At 45.4% G+C, this 20,687-nt stretch overlaps 1 protein-coding gene across 5 annotated transcripts in view; it reads right to left on the bottom strand.

Annotated features, from left to right (window-relative positions):
- Positions 1 to 292: 292 nt before the first annotated feature.
- The window catches only part of KDM2A (lysine demethylase 2A), a 94,405-nt gene continuing 74,010 nt past the window's right edge, over positions 293 to 20,687 (bottom strand). For 4 of the 5 annotated variants that reach the window (XM_059709936.1, XM_059709933.1, XM_059709937.1 and 1 more), the window contains 9 exons: positions 14,905 to 14,988; positions 12,850 to 13,119; positions 12,199 to 12,330; positions 10,650 to 10,739; positions 7,754 to 8,466; positions 5,576 to 5,739; positions 4,832 to 4,990; positions 3,819 to 4,034; positions 293 to 3,382 (listed from right to left, as the gene is read on the bottom strand). In XM_059709936.1, the coding sequence (XP_059565919.1) occupies positions 3,201 to 3,382; positions 3,819 to 4,034; positions 4,832 to 4,990; positions 5,576 to 5,739; positions 7,754 to 8,466; positions 10,650 to 10,739; positions 12,199 to 12,330; positions 12,850 to 13,119; positions 14,905 to 14,988 (2,010 nt within the window). In that variant the 3' untranslated portion in view covers positions 293 to 3,200. The remainder of the gene's footprint in view (positions 3,383 to 3,818; positions 4,035 to 4,831; positions 4,991 to 5,575; positions 5,740 to 7,753; positions 8,467 to 10,649; positions 10,740 to 12,198; positions 12,331 to 12,849; positions 13,120 to 14,904; positions 14,989 to 20,687) is intronic. The other variant, XM_059709934.1, reaches the window with a different exon arrangement.

The following is a 20,687-nucleotide window of genomic DNA, read 5'->3' on the forward strand; positions in this document are numbered from 1 at the left end:
TGTATGCGCGTGTAGGGGAACAGGTATCCTCGTACTGAAATTTTCACATCCGTTAAAAAGTTCGATGAAATAAAATGTGATTTAGAAGGTGCTTCTGCCCAGAGAAGTGAAGCAGGCAACCCTTGGCCTCTAACATGAAAGCCTTCTGACTCATTCTCTCACGCACACGCGTGCATGCGCGCATACACACACACACACACACACACACACACCCACACCCAAGGCAGGAAAGGTTTTGTTTTTTTTTGTTGTTTTTAAAGCCTTTTATTATTAAAAAAAAAAAAAAAAAAAAAAAAAAAAAAACCAAATCAAAATTTTCCCATTGGAAGCTATTTCTTTTTTTGTTTTTTAAAATTTTTATTACACAAATATCTCCCATTCCCGCGTATCAGAAGAAAGATGTCCTTGCTTTCTCTAAAACCAATAGTAGAGAACGTTTAGAAAACAAAAGTCCAACTAGCTTCCCTCTTTCCCTGGCCCAAAATAACCCAATGTGTCAACTGAGATATAGCATGACTTGTCCCCTTAATGCTTACATTTAATTTAAATTTTCAGCACAACATTGGAGACAGACTAAATCAGCAACAAAAAATATATATTTACAATATTTCTCTGAAAAAACAAAAAACACAACCAAACCCTTTAAACATAGTGACTTTAGGAGTTTTATTTATGGAGCAGTTATTTTTTTAATCACCAAGTGATTTTATATTATATATATATTTATATATATATAAATTTTCTTCCTTTCCTTTGTGGTTTTCGCCCCGGTGCTTGGAAAGACGGAGGCAGGGTGTGGCCCTGTGGTCTGAGGGCAGGCTCTCCTGGCGAGGCAGGTGTCTAAGAGCAGATCGCAGGGATGCGATGGAACTCCCGGGTCCCTCTGTCCCCAACAGAAACACTTCTTTCCTCCACGCGGACCATCCCTCACCTCTGAAAACCATTTCCCCCCTCACAGTCCCAGAGAAAAGGAAACCCCAGCAAGGGCATAGGTCCATCTGCTGCCACTCCTGGGTTCCTTTTTCTGCTTTCCAATTACGTGCACGGTAAAAATGCTTATTTTTCCAAACCCAAAACAAACAAAAATACAAACCAAAACCCAAAACAAACCATCAGCTTGGAAATTTCTGTGGATGAAATGTCCCGAAGTCAGAGGCACTCTCCCGGCACAATCCCTGCTCTGAAGGGGTCTCTCCACCTCCCCTTTTATAAAAAGAACAAAACAGTCTTTTCAGTATTTTCCACAGGAGCAACCAAAAAAGGCAGGAAGCTTCCAATTATAGATCATTAACAATATTAATAAGGTTTTTGCTCAATACCCAGGGTTCTTTACAGAGAAGTTCCCCTAACTGAGGCACTCTGGAATAAGTCACTGGCGTTTCCTCAAAGTTTTAGCCCCAGGTCACTGGGCCTGGAGACCAATGGAAGGGGTAGAGGGTCATGGGAGCAGACTGCTGTTTTTAAGGTGCAGCCAAGAGAATCAGCAGATTGGAAGAAACACACCATGCTATCCCCTCCTACCAGGACCCAGTTTTCTCTTAGGCCAGTCAATGCCAGGGTCAAAGCTGGGCTAGGCGGCAAAGAGGGGGCCCCTCTGCCTCTATTGCTTTGGAAGTGGCAAGGGTGCAGTTGGCGTCTCTCCTCAAGGTGCCTGGGCTCCTTGCCCTCCCCCATAGAGTTTCAGAAGAGCCTGAGACTGGGATGCAGAAAGGGGCCAGGAAGGGGTGGGGCTGGAGGACGAGGAGGCGGGCAAGGTTGTGCTATCACTGTCCTTCTGGAGGGAGAGCAGAGTGCAAATCCGCATCTATTACTTATACGCTCTTGCCACAGGCTGCTGCTATTGAGCATCTCCTCACACATTTCAATATTGACCCAAAAGAAATTCCGACCTTTCTTTCTTTTTTTTTTTTTTAAAGTGCAAAAAGCTCTCTGCTGCCCTAGAGAGAGGATCTTTGGACAGGCCGTTCAATGCAAAGAAAAAGGGGGCAGCTGATGGGGCTTGACACAGGGAGGTAAAGTGGGAGACACCATGCTCCCCTCCTTCCCTCCCCACACACACGCGTAATACACTCAGCCACACACACAGAGGCACATGCACACCCCCTTCCAGGGCCGCAGGCAGAGGGCAGGTGACTGGCTTCTAAGCAGGCGCTCCCCCTCCTCCCAATGGTGCCAGATCAGTGAGCCACTGGGACTAAACACGGGTCTGGGCTCTGGGGAATACACTACACTAGAGGCCTAGTGCCTGCTGGAAGGCAGGTGGGAACCTGGCCCAGATCTCTGTTCCCCCTAGCAGGGGCAAACAGGCTGCTCCCTTTGAGGACCTGCATCCTAGGAAAGCCCTATTCAGGCAGGAATAAAGATATGGAAAAGGGCAGTGGGAGGCTAAAGGAGTGAGAACAAGGAGATGGTGCCTATCTCAGAATCTGCTTAGAAAGCAAAAAAATGGGGGTGTCCCTGGGATACAGTTCCAGCTCCTCTGAAGAGCCTCAACCCCAATAAGTGCAACAAGGACCTCAGGACCTCATAGAGACTGGCAGGAAAGTCTAGGGTGGGGTAGCCTCATTATGTGAACTGACATGGTGCATCGGACAGGATCAAGCTAACTGGAGGAGAGGGGAGACAGACACAGATGAGGTCTTAGACACCTCAACAGCACCAGTGTGATCTGTATGGGTCTGGCATTCCTGGGGCTGCTGGCCCCTCCTGTATAAGCCGGGAGAGTGTGACAGAGGAGAGACACTGGGCACCAAAAGGAGAACCTGGCCATGGAGACAGGGCTGCTTTCCTCCCTGGGAGTTTGCTCAGAACCAGGCACTGCTCAGAACCATGGATGGGGAGGAGGGCCCCAGGGCCTAGTGCAGATGATAGTTGCACAGACGACCCAACTGAGAGCTTGGCCTCCTGGCAGGCAGGTGGCAAGCGTGCAGGTGAGCTGGCACCTCAACAGCACACAGCCTATGCTTTTCCCTTAGATCAATTTGCTACTCCCTTTTCCTTAGGAGGGAGAAGAGCAGGCAGGTAAGCCTGGTGTCCACCGCACTCTCTGCCCCGCCTATAGGGGAAGGGCTCAAAGGACAGGAGAGCAGAGAGGGAGTGTGACGCTGGCCTCAGAGCCTGTGCAGGGTCAGGGAGAGAAGCTCTCCTGGCTGGGGAGTCAGGGAAGATTGGTTTCCTGTTCAGTCTGGGCCAAGTGTGTCTTAGCTGATCTTCTGTATCAGCTTCTCGTCAGACAGGCAGTAGAGACTGTTGATGGACAAGTCTGAGATGAAGTGCTCGCAGGCTTTTCGAGTGATCTGCTTGCATCCTCGAAGGTCGATCAAGGTGACATTGGCGATGCGCCGTAGGTAGATCAGGGTCTGGTCTGTCAACTTATTGCAACCTGTGGGGAAAGGGACTATAAGGACAAATCTATGTACACATGGCCACAGGAGCTTGCCTCTGTAGCTCAATTCCCCAGCTCTTCCCTTCAAAATGCTAAACCAAAGCCCTCTTTGTCCCGTAACTATCTGGCTCAGGGATTAGAAGTGCCATCATCACTGTGGCCTCTGAAAGCCCCCTGCTATCTCACTCCCTGCATTTTAAGGTTGACCAAACTGCAGCTGGGTGGTGGCTATGCTCTTAGGCACCTGACAATTACTCTAGGTGTTGGCCACCCATCAGTTAAAGGGATAGGAATCCATTTCCGTCCAGTTGTGAGGAAACAAGTTAACACAAGTTTAGTCAACAGACCCAAGTTCTTTCAGTCAAGCTCCAGGAAGGGCTGGGACTTCCAGGAGGTATGGGGCAGTTTGCCATGAAACACTGCAGCAGCATACCTGCCATATTGAGCTCTGTGAGGGAGTAACGAGTGGAAGACCCGACAGCAGTGAGTAGATTCGAGGACTGATCTGTCAGGTGGCTGCAGTGACTGAGGTCGAGTCGAGACAGGAGGGGCATGTGGCGAATGATGAGGCGAAGCGTGGCATCTGTGATGTCAAGGCCTGCCAGCCGGAAGTCAGTCATGTTCCGGAGCTTGCTGCGATTGTCCTGACCTACGCAAGCAAGAAAAGAGCCTAGATCAGTGGTCGGCAATCTCATTAGTCAACAGAGCCAAATATCAACAGTACAATGATTGAAATTTCTTTTGAGAGCCAAATTTTTTAAACTTAAACTATATAGGTAGGTACATTGTTATTAACTTAATTAGGGTACTCCTAAGGCTTAGGAAGAGCCACACTCAAGGGGCCAAAGAGCCGCATGTGGCTCGCGAGCCGCAGTTTGCCGACCACAGGCCTAGACTAAAATTCTTAACTCTATTCTAGCTCCAAACCTGCAGGCAACTTCACAGGCCAGGTCCCCTTGCAGGGAATAAGCAGAACTGCCCACACCCAGCCCTGCCTTCAGAAAGCAGTGTGTGGGGGCCATTTTCTAGGAAACCAGACACGTTTTCTTTCTTCCCAGCTGCTGGAATATGCCTTACACATCAAGAGAGTATGTGCAGAATACCCCTACCTTTCCCACACTCCTATACTTTCCTAGATCATCTCATACAAATAGTTCTTAATGATCCACCTCAACCCGGAAGCCTTCCCAGACTTCCTTAGGCTTTATACTTTCTGGATCCCAAATGCCACTGACCAACAAAATGGCTTACTCCTTTGTTTGCAGGTAGTTGTCTGGTTCTAAATCATTAACCTGTACTTGTATACACTCTATCATGCTGTTCTCAATCTGCACAGTGTCATTTCTGAGACTGCCTTTGCTTTTGAAGATGAAGTATACTGAAAGATAAAGCTACATACAAAGTATGTTGAAAGACGAGCCCAGAGAAGTCAGGCACAGAGCATACCTGGTTTATCAGCAGGTGGAGTCAGCAAGTCCCGAATTTGAGGGTCCTTGATTCCTACTGCCCACCGAAGATCAAGGGTCCTGAGAAGGGGGCAGCTGGAGGTGCTGAGGGCAGAGACTGCAGACCAGGAACAGCCGGCTAGGAGAAGGTCTTTCAGTCCTGCAACGGAAGAAAATACATACGCAATAATATATACTCTATCAGCACATCCGAAGCCTTTACTAGCAGCTGATCTGACTAAGGTAAATGGATTCCCAGTCTAATGGGAGAGAGAAAGACTATGTCCTTATTTTATCCTAGTAATCCAGCTCAAAGATTCCTATGAGCACTCTCCTTTATTAGCTTTGGTGGGAAAACCAATTCCTTAGTTCCTACCAGAGCAATGCAAACGTGACTTTCTGTCTTTCTAAAACCCCAAAATGCTGAAAGGAATAGGTCTTTACAAGGAGCTGATCAAAGCAACATCTTGAAATTCAAGTTCCCTCTTCAGTAGCCATGCTGAGGAGAGCCTTAGCACTGGCAGCAGTATCTGATCCCATTCTTCTCGCTGTCCAGTGCAGTGATTGGTCTGCCAGTTCAGAGTGGTGCCTGGGGACTAGCAGTTAAGGTGACCCTGAGTAAATCTCTTGCTAAGCAGAAAGGCAACTATGGTATGGGACTGCTGCCCTAAAACACTGCTGCCAACAAAGCAGCTTTCCCTGCCCACTACTGGGGCCCTGGAAGAACAGTGGCAGGGCTGCTCACCTGGCAGCCTATTGACGAGCCATGTCAGTTGTTTTTTAGAGATGTTGGTCCAACTGAGGTCAAGGCTAACTGGCTGCCTCTTGATGATACCACTGAGAGCTTGGGGTACAATAGCCTTACACCTACTCAAGTCAATTTTTGTCCAAAGTCTCTTGTCGCAGCACCTGTGACAGAAGGAAAGAGAAAAAGCTGTTAATAACTCAATATCCCTTGTTAGAGTAACTTCCATCACAGGCTGCTGGAGGCTTCTGGGAAAAGCAGGGCATCTGGAGGGTCTCTCTCCCTGGGTTCTACAAGCTTACAAGATCATGCCTGTTGTATTTTCCCTGTGAAAATAGGGCTTGTCCTCTATGGCAACCATACAGAGATTAAATGATGGATAACCTGACCAGTTCACCTTGATTTACTCTGGATGGGCTGAGAACACAGTACACAATAAGCCCTCATTTGCACTAAAATGGTACGGCTTCTACCAAAGTACATATAAGGCAGTGGTTCTCAACCTTCTGGCCCTTTAAATACAGTTTCTCATGTTGTGACCCAACCATAAAATTATTTTCGTTGCTAATTCATAACTGTCATGTTGCTACTGTTATGAATCGTATGGCCTTAGGCGACCCCTGTGAAAGGGTTGTTCGACCGCCAAAGGGGTCGCGACCCACAGGTTGAGAACCGCTGATGGAATATTAAAAAATTTCTTGACTTCTTACTGCCTGAAGCTAGGACTGACTATATTCTTTCCCTTGTCAGTCACTCCCAGCTGCCTGGAGATGCAGGTATATCCACAGTTCATCCTACCTTAAGCTCTAGAAAGAGTCCACTATTGTATCAAGCCAAAAGAGGCTCTTTATGACTAGGCCTGGAGAGTTCTTTCCCACCCTGGGTTTCTGCCTCAGTGCTCTCTCTACATATTCTAGCCAGTCCAGACCAGAACTGAGAGGACAGCCTTTCCATTGCAATCTGCTAGTCCACAGGCCACAAATACTGCTGCCACATGCAGGCTTCTATTTAATATTTTACAGTGCCTGTTCCCTCAGCCCAGCTCAGAGTCTAGCTGACAGCAGAAGGGGAGACAGCACATAATGGGAATCTTATGTGATTTGGCCTAAAAACAAGGGACAGAGCCAGGCAGGCCCACTAGCCCTACAAAGAGAAATATTGGAATTTGTGTAGCTCACATATTCAGATTTGGGAAATAAGCTTGTGTTTGTGAAGAATGGGGTCTTTATTTCAAGACTGAAAAAAACTTCACCAATGGCATATGGAACTTTTCTGGCAGAAACAAGCAGCTTACCTAAAGCGGTGGACCTCAGACTTGAATGTGTACCAGAACTCCTGGAGGACTTAAGAACAGACTGACCGGCCCTATCCCCGGAGGTTCTGTTAGGCGGTCTGAGATGGGCCCTGAGAACTTGCATTCTAACGAGGTCCCAGGTGATGCCACTGGTTTGGGCATCATCTTTGAGAACTACCCAGCTATGAAGAGTATGTCCTAGGGTTCAGAAGCTTGAGGAAAATCAGTGTTCTATGAAAATCTTTGATCATCATCGCTAGGGACCTGCCCCCCCCCCCCCAAGTTTCTTAATGTTTAACTTGAGAAGAAACTGTTAGCCTCATTAAGGACAACTAAGTCTCAGGAAACTTTAAAACTGGACCCTGCTTGCTGGAAAAAGCAATTCTGGTCCAGATTTTGGGAATAAGAATTAAAACTAGAAAACTGTGAGCACCTTCAAATTTTTTGAAAACCATGCCCACCTCTCCCATTAGAGAAGTAACTGAGCAGACAATTATTGGGTGTCATCTGTCTCCAGGAACAGGAGAGTGACTGGCACATCAGAGGCTCTCAACAAATAAGTGACTAGTTTCACTGACTTGCGGGGAAACTTACAACTGAAGTTTTTGCACAAACTACAGATCTATCCCCCAAACCAGTTTCCTACACCAAGTAAAGAGAGATGGAAAAGTATGGATAAGGGAGAGGAGGCAAAGGGCCAAATTTCCTTCATGGACACAAGTGCCCACATCTTGAACAAGACCCCAGTCTGGGGAACAGACAAGATTGATTTAATCTTTTAGGTCCCAACAAGCCTCCAGATGCCAAATCACATGCTTGTCTCATTTGAAAAATCTGCCACCTAATCCCATACCCCTAGTCCTGATCCCTGTATCCCTGCTCACCATTTATACCACGTCTTGCACACTCGCATACATTCACAAAGTTCTCTGCGGCTGAGGTAGCGGAAGACAGACATCCAGACCTCCCGCTGCATCCAGCTTTCGTCTCCATCCTGAGCCCAACTGCCCCGGCCATTCAGCCTGGCTGCACCCCCCTCCTCTGCACTGTCATCTTCCTCCTCCTCCTCCTCCTCCTCCTCTTCCTCTCCCCCCAGCCCCTCCTCATCCCCACGCTGGGGGGTTCGGGCTGGGCAGTGCTGCACTAGCACGCGGGGGGAATGGCGGAGGTTGGCAGAGGAGGCCGTGATGGCCTGCAGCTTGGGCACAATGGATGTCCCGTGGAGCTCTTTGGTGGGCCTCTGCAGCGTGACAGTGAGGTACGATCCCCGGATCTTGGCTTTCTCAACTTCAGACAGCTCCTTTTTGCCGCTGGGATTGTTCTCCTTTTCCCGTACCATGGTGCGCTCTGTGGCCTGTAGCCGCAGCAACTGCCGCCGTTTGAAGCGCTCATCGCGGCTGGCACTGTGGTGGTCGCTGGGGCCAGCCCCAGGGGATGACCGAGTCACCATACCCCGGGGGGAAACCGGGTCATGGATGAGCTGTAGCATGGAAGTGGGCGAGTGAGGCGGGGGTGTGAGGGGCTCGTCACAGCTCCGCAGGGGCCGCAGGACTTTGGCTTGCACAGCTTCTTCATCACTCTCTTCCATCTTCCGCTTCTATAAAACAGGCCCAAAAAAGCCACATCAGTGCCTCCCTGTTGTTGTCAGGGGACTAGAGAGAAGACAGATCACTGCTTTTCTATGGAGAAAAGTATCAAGAGATGCTTCTGGTGGAAGAAAGAGATGCTAGTGGTGAAAGAAAAGAGGCCTCCATTCACCATTTGGACTAGGATGCAAAACCTGAGAGCAGTCAACACAACAGACCTTTAGCTCCACCGGTGTCTGAGCTCGCCTCTACCAGTCTGCTGCTTCCACTCAGCACCCCACCCTATCCCTAGAGACCAAGGGCAGATACGAGACAAAGCAGAGAATGAGAACCTCTGTGAGAAACCACACTGTTCCCAGAGGAATCTGCTCTGGATGGAAATGAGGAATTCAGGTTGGGTGAAGACAACCTTCCATAAAGGAACACAACCTCATCCCATGCCACCTGTGCTCTCCAGCCTCTTGTCCCTTTCTGGAGGCCACCTTGGCTATGTTGCGATAAAGCCTAATTAACATGTTTCACTAGGTTGATTTTCGTGAAGGAGAAGCAATAATCCTCCTCCTTTTTATCCTCACGTTTTTAGTGCACTATGGTTGGAAGAGAATAACCACCTTTTGGGTGTTGGCTTTTACCATACATCAGAAGGTGAAACTAAAATACAGCACCTGGCAACCCATCTGCTACAGCAGGGAAGTAAACACCCACCACAACCAGTAAAGACAAATGTAAAATCTGCTAGGATAAAAACTTGTTTTTAGTCCTGTCCTGGTAGCTCAGTTGTTAAAGCATTGTACTGATGGGCCAAGGTTGCGGATTCGATCCCCAGTCAGGGCACATGCAAGAATCAATCAGTGAATGCATAAATAAGTTGATCAACAAATCAATGTTTTTCTCTCTCCCTCATCAATAAATTAAATTAAAAAACAAACAAGCCCGGCCGGAGTGACTCAGTGGTTGAGTGTTGACCTATGAACCAGGAGGTCATTATTCAATTCCCGGTCAGGGCACATGCCCGGAGTGGCCTTAATCCCCAGTGTGGGGCCTACAGGAGGCAGCCTAGTAGTGGTTCTCTCTCATCATTGATGTTTCTATCACTCACTCTCCCTTCCTCCCTGAAATCAATAAAAATATGTATTAAAAACAAAAACAAACAAAAAAACCCCCTAAAAAACAAAAACAAACCTATTCCTAGTATAAGAACTTGAAATACGGAGAATTCTAGCACTAGGCAACTCTAAAAATCTTTGTCCTCAAAGATATTTAGACTGAAAACTCAACTAACTCACTGCCTAGGGGGAAAGAAATAGAAAGACAAGGACACTTGTCTCCACTCCTACACAGTGCACCCAGAGACTGGGGCCCGGATCACGGACACTCGGCCAGCTACTCTTCTGCATGTGCCCTTAGCAGGTCTTGTCTTGCCGGCCCCAGTAACTAGAGTCCTTTTGGCCCTTTGACATTACTGGCGACCACTGGGCCAGCAACCACAGCTGCTCAGGGCCAAGGTCATGGGGCTGGTCTCCTCTGGGGAGGGGCTGCCTCTGTAGGACACATTTGGGCCGATGGGCAGGCTTTCTGTGACACAAAGGTGAAGATGACAAAAATGTGAACCTGCTTAACTGGAAACTCCAGCACACCACTGTATTTCCCAGCTGCCTCAGATCTCTGCTAAAGTTTCACTCCACAGCAACCCTGCTCAAACAGCCCAGCTGTGGTTCCTCTTTTTCTAGGACCCCAGATTGTATAAGAACCTCAGCCATTTGCAGACCCCAAGTGGAACAATATTCAATAACACAAAACCAAACATTAAAAACTCAAACAAAAGGCCCAGCCAGCGTGGCTCAGTGGTTGAGCATTGACCTATGAACCAGGAGGTCATGGTTTGACTGTTGCGGACTCAATCCCCAATGTGGGGCGTGCAGGAGGCAGCCAATCAGTGAGTCTCTCTCATTGATGTTTCTGTCTCGCTCTCCCTCTCCCTTCCTCTCTGAAATCAATAAAAATATATTTAAAAATAAAAATAAAAACTCAAACAAAAGAAAAAATAATTAACCAAAGGGAAAAATATCAAAAAAATAAAAATAAATATCCCTGGATCAGAAAAACCATGTGAATAAAGTTGCAAAGGCAAACACCTCCTAAGCTTAATGCTTCCTTTCTTCTCACAATGCAAATCTGGATAAAGTTCCCTTACCTGGGCTTTCTCTGAGCTGTCCTCCTGGTAGCACTTGGGACACTCCCAGCAATTTGGCAATTCCTCGTTAAGCAACCCCTCTCCATCCATCTATAGGTAGACAGGGATGTTAAAAATCTGTCTCATTATAAAAAAAAAAAAAAAAAAAAGAAGCAAAAAAATAAAAAAAAAGCAAAAAAAATAAAAAAAAGCAAAAAAATAAAAAATAAAAAAGCCTGTCTCTTAAGCCTCCTTTATTAAACACTAACCATCACATGGTTAGGAAGGACCTTTAAGAGTTACCCATTTCTAAATACATTGGCTCATAAGAGAAAGAACGAGAGCCATTTAGTCTCATATTAGCCACAGGGAAATGCTATCCTCACTCTTGGTTACTTGATCAGAGTTAGGCTCCATGAGGAAATTCCTAAGAGTCTGGGGTCTCTTCTCTTGACACATATACTCCAGAAGGTCTCATGCCACTTTGAAAAAGGAACTGAACACACAGGAATGGTGCCAGACCCAATCTTAACAGTGGGGCATAGTTAAGACTGCTTGGGTTCAGAGACCAGGGGCCTAGTCTCTGTGGCTCAATGTAAAGTCGGGATAAATAACAATACTCATCTTATAGGGTTGTGATGAAGATTAAATGAATTAAGTATTACATGAAGTGTTTAGATAAATGCCTGGCATGTAATAAATGCTCCATAATTACCATTATCATTATTGTGGAGATAATATCCTATTTTATTGATTCTAAGATGCTATTTTTCTTGAATCTTTCTGAAATTGGGCTGCTTCTCATAATTAACAGTGTTTTATAATCACTGTCATCCAGGTGCAGTCATGATATAATTAACACCTCTGGGAAGACCAAAAAGTACCAGCACCAATGCTTTTTAGATTTAAAGAAATATAAAGAAATGAGGCAGACCCAACTTCACACAGTTCTTAGAGATTAAACAAGGGAATGCATGGAAACCAGCAGCTCTCCATCTCAGCTGCACATCAGAATGATGTACGAGATATTGAATGCCTCAGTCCAGGTCCAGGCTAGAAGAGTTGACTCAATCTCTGGGATCTGAACTTCCTTATTACTTTTTAAAGCTCCTCAGGTGTGCACTAAGCCTGATACAGACTGAGCACTCATTAAATGTTATTAGCTAATGTTACAACTCTCACTGACTTTTAGGAACTAATATCCAGCGATAGAATCAAGTATGCAACGAAGATGCTTACAGCCATGAAACATTCCAAATCAGACCTGGCAGTTCCATGATGGCCTGGAGACTCCAAACACAGTCTCCAGAGGCCAGAATGTAAGCTCCATGAGGGCAGAAATCTGGACTTTTTTGTGTACTGGTCCTCAAGGCCTAGCACAGTGTCTGACACACAGTAGAGATATTTGGATCAGGGGTAGATGTTACATCACTACATGACCCACAGCTGATGGCCCATAATACGGATGCTGGCAGTTTCTTGTGACATATATTCCAGTTTCCTCTGTTCCACTGTTTCTTTAGATACTCTATCAGCTGAGACTTCAGTAGCCCCTTAGGCCTCTACTCACCTGGAGGCAGCCAGGATGAACAATCTCATTGCAGATACAGCATTCCATGAGTTTCTTCTCAAAGTCCTGTGTCTCCTCATTTTGATCCACTTCCCCACAGAGGGAGCATGTGACTGAGTGAGGCAGCCTGGGCTACAAGAGGACAAAGATAGAAACCAAGGAAAGAGCAGGCTTAGATCCTTATCATTTCAGCTTCCCTTTAACTGAGAAGGGCAATTTGGTTCCTGTGACTTTATAGTAAACACGTAGGGAACATGGAGACCAGGTAGAGAAGTGGCTGAGGAAGCAGATAGGGGAGGAATCAAGCAGCTAGAGACCAACAGAGATCAGTTTATTTTCAGTGAGCCTGTCCCTGGTCTTGGGGTCCTTTCTTTCCAATCCACTTAAAGAGGGAGGGGACAGATAGCAGTGATTTGCTCTTCAAATGCTGGTCTCTCATTTGAAAACTGGATATGGCTCAAAGATTATACTAGCTAAGTTTTAGTACTGGATGTTCCTTCACAACCCAAGGAGAAAAGGGACAGAGTGAAGAAAGCTAAAAGAGAGAGTAACTTTTTCTTTCCAACTCTCAATAACTCTATATTATGCATATTTCAGTCCCTTTGGCACCACCACCCCTCCCCCAAATTCTTTACCCAGTGGGTCACTCACTGCCAAGCACTGCCGGAGGACACAGGACTGCTTCATACGACCAGGTCCTCCAAACTTCTTCATGTCCCTGCAGTAGTGGCAAACACCACACTCTCCTTGCACACAGGCTTTGCACTTTCGACATCGTACTCGTCTCCGCCTGGCTCCAGACACTATGGGGGAGGCAGCAGCTGGCCTCACAGGTGTTAACCGTGGAGCTGGTTTCATAGTGTGAGGCTTTGTGATGGGGATGGTAGGAACCCGCACCTTTGGCCGGGTGGGGAATTTAAGCTGGGAAGAGAAAGCAGTGAGGTCAAATATATCAGGTAGCTTTAAGGACTAAAGAAGGTAGAAGATTACATGGCTTGGCAAACTATGGCCCAGGGAGAAATCTGCCTGCTGCCTGTTTCTTTTTTTTTGTAAATAAGTTTTACTAGAACACAACGACGCGCAGTTGCTTATGTATTGTCTATGGCTGCTTTTATGTGCACTGGCAGAACTGAGAAGTTGCGACAGAGACTGTATAGCCTGCAAAACCTAAAATATTAATCTTTATTATCTACATATTACCTTTACCAAAAAAGGATGTCAATTCCACCCTAGCTGGTTTGGCTCAGTGGACAGAGAGTCGGCTTGCGGACTGAAGGGTCTCAGGTTCAATTCTGGTCAAGGGCACATGCCTGGGTTGTGGGCTCAATCCCCACTGGGGGGCGTGCAGGAGGCAGCCAATCAATGATTCTCTCTCATCATTGAGGTTTCTATCTCTCTCTCCCTCTTTCCTCCTCTCTTAAAATCAATAAAAAAATACATATTTTTTAAAAAAGGTTGCCTATTCCTTCAGAGACATCTCTCTCACGCTGTTGAGCTTTCTAGGTACCAGTCACTTCAGGGACCCTCCAACATTTCCTTATCCTGAATATTACTACTCAGAATATACTCCTAAAGAAGACAGTAAACTACTTGAGGGTGAGGCAGGTCTTGTTCATTTCTGTATTACTCTGAATCCAAGTATCACACCTGTACATAGCAGACACTCCAATAAATCAGAAATGACTAAATTATTTTGGGGCAACCCGATGTGGCCAAGTAGAGGCCAAATGGGACTCCTGCACCCAGGTAGGAGAGACAGTTCTTTAAAGACATCTTTTAGCTACATATCTTTATATTCTACCTAAACACTCCTAAAACGTGATGGCCCTGCCATTTCAGCTTTGGGAACACCAAAGAAGGGTCAAACTCATGATCAGGATCAGAATGCGATCACTTCTTCTTCTTTTTTTAATCACTTTTTTTTATGTAATAACTTTGACAAAGGACGATGTGGGGAAAAATTATTCAGGGCCTAACTGAAGATTCATCAAAATTCACAACTGACAATTTATTAGCTAATGGGTAATTCCTATCTTCTCTTTTCAATTTGATAGTGAAAAGTCCAAATTAAGAGGAAACTTGAGAATGTGGTCTCAATTCAACATAGAAACACCCTGGCCTTTTAAATATATATGTAATTACTATTATTATTTTTTTAAAATATATTTTATTGATTTTTTTTACAGAGAGGAAGGGAGAGAGATAGAGAGTTAGAAACATTGATGAGAGAGAAACATCGATCAGCTGCCTCCTGCACACCCCCTACTGGAGATGTGCCCGCAACCAAGGTACATGCCCTTGACCGGAATCGAACCTGGGACCTTTCAGTCCGCAGGCCGACACTCTATCCACTGAGCCAAACCGGTTACGGCTAAATATATATGTAATTATTTTAACCAGTTTTAAATCATTCTGTGAAAATAATTGTGTCACTGGGCCAGAGGATAGGAACTGATCCATTCTGGTGAACAAATGTATACCTTGGCATCCGAACTTGGAGACAGGTCTCCTAGTTTGATAGTTTTGTTAAGAGCATCATCTCCAAAGACAGCCAATTACCCTGACCTAAGAGTCAGAACAAACTGAGGAATGATTTTCCCTTTATATTAACATGCCAAATGCTTCTAGTTGTCCTTTTTTCTTCCAGAATAATAATGGTCAGACAGCAAATACTTTAGAACCTGAAGGTCAAGAATAGTTTCTTACCTTATCCCTTTTTGGCCACTGTACTATAGGGACTCCAGTGAGGGCTAACTTGGGATCACTGTTGGCAAGCTCCTCCAGCAAAACCTAAGGGTAGGATAGAAGAAAAGAGGGCACAGTGAACAAAGAGTAGATCACTCCTTAGCCTCATTCCCCACCAGCACCAAGGGAAGGCCAGGGAATCAGCTGTTTCTATTTTCACTTCACATAGACTAGCTGCAGAACAAGTAAATCAAAATGAAAGAGAAAACTTAAACTAGTACAATACTGTCAAAACTTTTATCTTTGTTCCCAACCTGGTTCTTGTGTACTGCACTATACTGTTGACACTTTCACTGAAGCAGCTAGCTAGCTACCCTGGTGACAAGTGTTTCTTGTCACATAGTTCTACATGTGACAGTAAAACTTTACTTCACCCTTTTACTTTTCCATACCAGTTAATGAATACTGCCAGAGAGTAAATACTGACTTCAATTTGCAGATGTCAGCAAAATGGCAACAACAACAAAGGCTAATACTGAATTAATAATATGAAGAGCAGAGTCTTAATATCTAGCTCAACCCAGGGCTCTGTTTTTCTAAGGCTGATTACAGAAATCTCAATCTTAAATCTCTCTCTCTTACACACACACACACACACACACACACACACACACACACACACGGTCAATTATTTGCCTTTATTCCTATAAATAGGGCAGGAAGAATCTTAGGGACAATAGTTCTCTCATGGCTTTAACCAATCTAGTTCGAATGACTTAAGGAATAATACCACAGTAAGAAACTGCCACTTAAGTGAATCACACTGGTTGAGTGTTATTTTGAAACCTTTAAAGTTTTATAGACAGAAATTTTTGAATTCCAAACCTAGCAGGATGAAATTCCTCTGACACCAGCAAAAGAACACAAATCCAGAAGACAAGTGACATGATTTCCTTAGGTGAATATAGGATATTAACTGTTTAGAGAAAACTAAACTTTGATCCTGGACAGGTCAGTATGCTTGGGCCACCTTTAATAATCACTCTCATAACCTTGTGGGCTCTCTGCCTAGAGACCAAAACTTTCTGAAGCACGAGGCGTTTCCTTACCAAGCATTTTCTTTCTGAACCTAAGGATCATGTTCCAAATCCCAGAGTTGGGACTCAGGAAGACCCTTTAACTCATACCCATGAAGCTTCCCTATGAAGATCTCCCTTTGCCAAGCCTCCAGATGCCTTTCCCCCTCCCCCAAACTGATTTCATTTCCAGCCGTTTTATTTACTCTGAGTTGCTATGGCACCCTATTCTGGAGCCTCCTGTTAGTACCACACTGCGTGGGGGTAAAGAGGCAGGGTGCGGTGCCTCATGGGACAAGACTCTGGTATGGGCTGTAATCTCCCTGGGGTGAAAATTTCAGGTCCATTCAAAATGTGTGCTAGAGAATGCACAGCTCCCCTCCCCCACTTCGCACTGCTGAGGAGTAGGACTCTGCCCATTTCCTCTCCCCGAGAGCTCAGAGCTGTCCACAAATAGGGACTTTCCACTTTCAGCAAAACAGACGGCACAGAGAGATCCGCGACTGTTTGACTGTTTAAGAGTAGAAAAGAAGCCTAACTGTTCACCAAAAACAGTCTAGTGCTACCAGCAAGATTTTTGTGGGGGACAGGGTAGGTGGAGAAACTGTGTGGGGTGGGGAGGAAGTGGGAGGAGGGGGGCTGTTAACACATACAGACTCAGTTACTGGGGTCTGTGTGGGTGTGGAGGGAAATGCAGATTGCCTTCCAAGCCTTATTTTGCTGGGGCCATACAACCAAGCACACCCTGTTTTCATGGAAAAAGACAGACTCCAGCTGAGGCCCTTCATGAAACCATATAAAGAAGCCACCAACCTTCACCAGAGGGGGTTTGGGACAGGGAGCGGGGGCGGAATGCAGAAAGGCTAACGCCTATCTAGAATCCTGGTTTTAAGGAGAACATTCAAACACAAGCCTACACCCCACACAGCACAGGAAGGGGAAGAGAACAGCGACGTCTGGGCAGAGAAGGGGAATGGATTCCCAAAAGCCAAGCGACCCAATTCAGAAGCACATCCCACAAGGCGAGGGAACAAGTGCAATGACGGCTCCACCAACACGAAGTAACCTAAGCATTGTCTTGGACTCGCCCAGCAGACAGTCCTTCAGCCTTTTCGCCGAAGTCCCCACAGTTAAACACACCCTGAACCAGGAAGGGTTTGCCGCCCGCCCGCCCGCCCGCCCGCCTGACCTTGTGTTTCTCGTCCCTCTGGAGTGCTGAGGCTTTTGGTTGAAGTTTCCCCAGCGTCTTTGTTTTGTTTCCTGTATTGGAAGTTGTGCTGAAGGAGTTAGGTTTTCTGCCTCTTGGAAAATCCGATTTAATTGAAAATTCTGAAATCTCCCAGAGTTCATAAGGCAGGACAGTCCAGGCTCCCCAGAGGGAGCAGTGTGCAGCGCTCAGAGCTCCTTCCAGAGACCTTCAGCTCAGCCGCGGCTTCCTCTGCCTGCGAACAATGCTGCTGCGTCACCCACATGCAGCTCCCAGAAATGCTTTGCAACGGAAGATGGCAGGGGGGGTGGGGTGGGGGGAGCTGGGCTCGCCAGCAGAGGGCCCAGGCAGACTGCTGCAGAGTCAGGAGGGAGGTGCTCTTCAAGCCTCTCTTCCTGGCCATTGGAGGAGAGCCTGCCCGAGGAGCTGGGCCGAGCACCGCCCTCCTGCTCCCTCCCACCGCCACTGCAATAGGAGAACCAGGGGTGGCCCGAGGGCGCTGCTGGCCGACTTTGGCAGGCGCCAGCCAGAGGGAGGGAAAGCTTTAACCCATTCGGCATGTGGTCCCGCATTAGTCCTTGTATCAGTCCACACCCTTCCCTTCAGGGTCACCTCTTATTGTTAGTTAGCCAGCACTCTCCAGATAGCACACACAGGACTCTTCCTGCTCTCTCTCAAGCACAGTGAGTGGCCTGAAGTTCCGCCTCGGGAAGAGCCAGGCGGAAGCGGAGCCGCTCTGCAGGCACCTTCTCTCCCCTTGTATGACTTGCTTCAACTGCCCTCACTGCTGCTCTCCCAGCCCAGAATACAGGTTTCCAGAAAAACGTTCAGGAATGATACATTCCAATGAATATAGAGATATTCAAAACAATGTGTCTGTTTAACATCAACTGTCTACCACAGATGCCTGCCTCCGGTTGCAACTGGGAGCCACCATGTAAGAGCCATGCCTAGGCAGCTCTTCTGACCAAGTCAAGTTAGCTGAGGTGTGACCTGAGGTCACCGAGCCAGCAAATGTGTATTTGCCAGTCTCCTAGGACCTTAACTTATTGTGCTTATTCTGCCCCTCAGATTATTCCACCTTCAGGACACCAGGACTCAGCACATTGCCTAGTCTAGTGGTTTGTCCTGACTGCCTCTTCTTGATTCCCTAGATAAAGCAGCCCCACGATGCTACTTCTAACAGCCATTGAAGTGATGCGTGTCACCCACTTTCCTTGCACCAATCAGACAGGGGGAAGCTCTGAACAAGCAGTCTCTCGGGCTATAGAGGATCATATTCTGGGTTGAGATTTATGTAATTTTTAATTTTTAAATGTAATCTTTAGACTCTCAGAAATGTAACCTGAGTTTTCTGAAAATCACAGAAGCTGCTTTGAAATAAACATTCCAGGCTACTAAGACCCTAGCTCTCACCACTGGGAATTCTTATTTATTCTCAGCATGGTTGTTTCAGTGAGTTTCTAGTGCAGTCAGTAGTATAATATTTTCAAGGGCTGCATACTTTAATTTGTATAGTAGTCTGCCAAAGAAAGGAGGGACTTTTGTGCTCTTAGGTGAAGCTCTTCCTGGAAATATTTATATGGTCATTCTATCCTAAATCTCTTCTTTGCACTTATTCTTAAGACTCAAAGACTCAATCAGCCTATACTATTATATGTGAAAAACTTTCCTTATGTGACATCCCTCTAACCAACTGAGCAATCCGGCCAGAGCAGAAAGTGTTTATTTTGATCTTAGTGCTATCTAACTTCAGAGGGTTGATAAAATACAAATACTTAAGGGAAACATGTTACTCTGAAACAAAATACAAGTTCAAGTTGTAGCAAATATAAATTCTGGAAGCCACAGGAAAGAACAAAAACAGATAGGGCACTAGGAAACACTCCAAATAAGTCTCCAAATCACAAATTAATAGGCCGATCCCCTTCCCCCCATTAATTCAGAATAAAAGATAGGCAACAAAGATCAGAATTAGCTTTGCCGGTATTGTTCAGTGGCTACAGCGTCGGCCCATGCACTGGAGGGTCTTGGGTTCTATTTCCAGTCAAGGGCACATACCTAGGCATGTGTGATGTACACCCCAGGTTGGAGTACATACAGGAGGCAACCAATTGATGTTTCTCTTTCTCTCTCTCTCAAAAAAAAATTTAAATTGATCTGTTCATCCAAAAAAAGTTTTTTAAAGATCAGATTAAGAAAATGACATTACATAATACAGAAATATAATGGAAATATTTTAAAGAATAAATCTATTTTAACCTACTCTATATACTTTTTTAAAATAAGATTTTAAAATAGATTTTTAGAGAGCAACATTGATGTGAGAATGAAACACTGATTGGATGCCTCCTGCATGTTCCCTACCGGGGATTGAACCTGGAACCCGGGGAATATGCCCTGACCAGGAATCGAACTGGCAACCTTTTGGTGCAAAGGACAACACCTGACCAACTAAGCCACACTTGGCCAGGGCTAACCTATATGCCTTGTAACTGAGTTAAATTATTTAAAACTTTCTGCTCAGTAAGAATGTGAATTATTATAAATGTATTGAAAGTAAGAATTGCAAATGAAATTTTATTTATGCAGGCTGTTTTTCCCCACTCCTAATCTGGTTTACTGGATTAAGATCTAATTACACTGGGTCCTCTACCAGTTATTCTCTTTATTAATATCAGACAAAGAAAATTTCTAATCAGTGCTTCTGTATTTATTTGTAACCATAACTCTGGCTTCAATCCCATCATACCCCTGGGATGGAGTCTAGGGTAAATTTTTAGAACATAATTACAAAATAAAATGTTAGAATTTTAGATCAGAGCAGCAGTAGCCTATTGAACCACAAAGTACAGTTTTCAAATTTATAAATTCAGAGCTTTTACCATCTATATAATGTTGTAGTAATCAATTTGTATCATCTAACAGGCAAGTTTATTAACTGGTGAATTAAGAAGACTGACACCTCCTTCCTCCAGGACAGAATCTACCACTGGACCCTCTCTGAGTGCTCTCAGTGCCCTCTATCATGCACAGCACCTGTGAACCTAGAATGCACTTACTTTCTTAGCCCACTTTAATGCCATTCCACCACTGGACTGTAAGCCTCTTGAGGGCTGAGTCCTTGACATGTTTGCATATTTATTCCAACACTAAGCATGATTCCTGGCACTGAGTATGCATCGTTCAAAGTAGCAAAATAAATGAATTTCAAAGATTTGTAATATCTAATTTTTTTCTGAAATAATACTATTTGTTAAGTACTTTACTAACATCATTAATTTTCATAACAGCCCCACTGAGGTAGATGTTATTTATAGAGGAAAAACAGGCTTTGCCCGCAAAGTCAAATGGTTGCCAAGCTTATCTACTAGTAAATGCTTTAAGAGCAAACAGGAAAATAGAAAAATATTCAACAACACTGAATTTTTCATTAAGTGAGTTAGGCATATGTGCACGTTAGTTTTTTAAATCCTCACCCGAGAATATTTTTTCCATTGATTTTCAGAGAGAGTGGGAGA

This window comes from Myotis daubentonii, chromosome 9, assembly GCF_963259705.1.
Source record: "Myotis daubentonii chromosome 9, mMyoDau2.1, whole genome shotgun sequence".
Lineage (NCBI taxonomy): Eukaryota > Metazoa > Chordata > Mammalia > Chiroptera > Vespertilionidae > Myotis > Myotis daubentonii.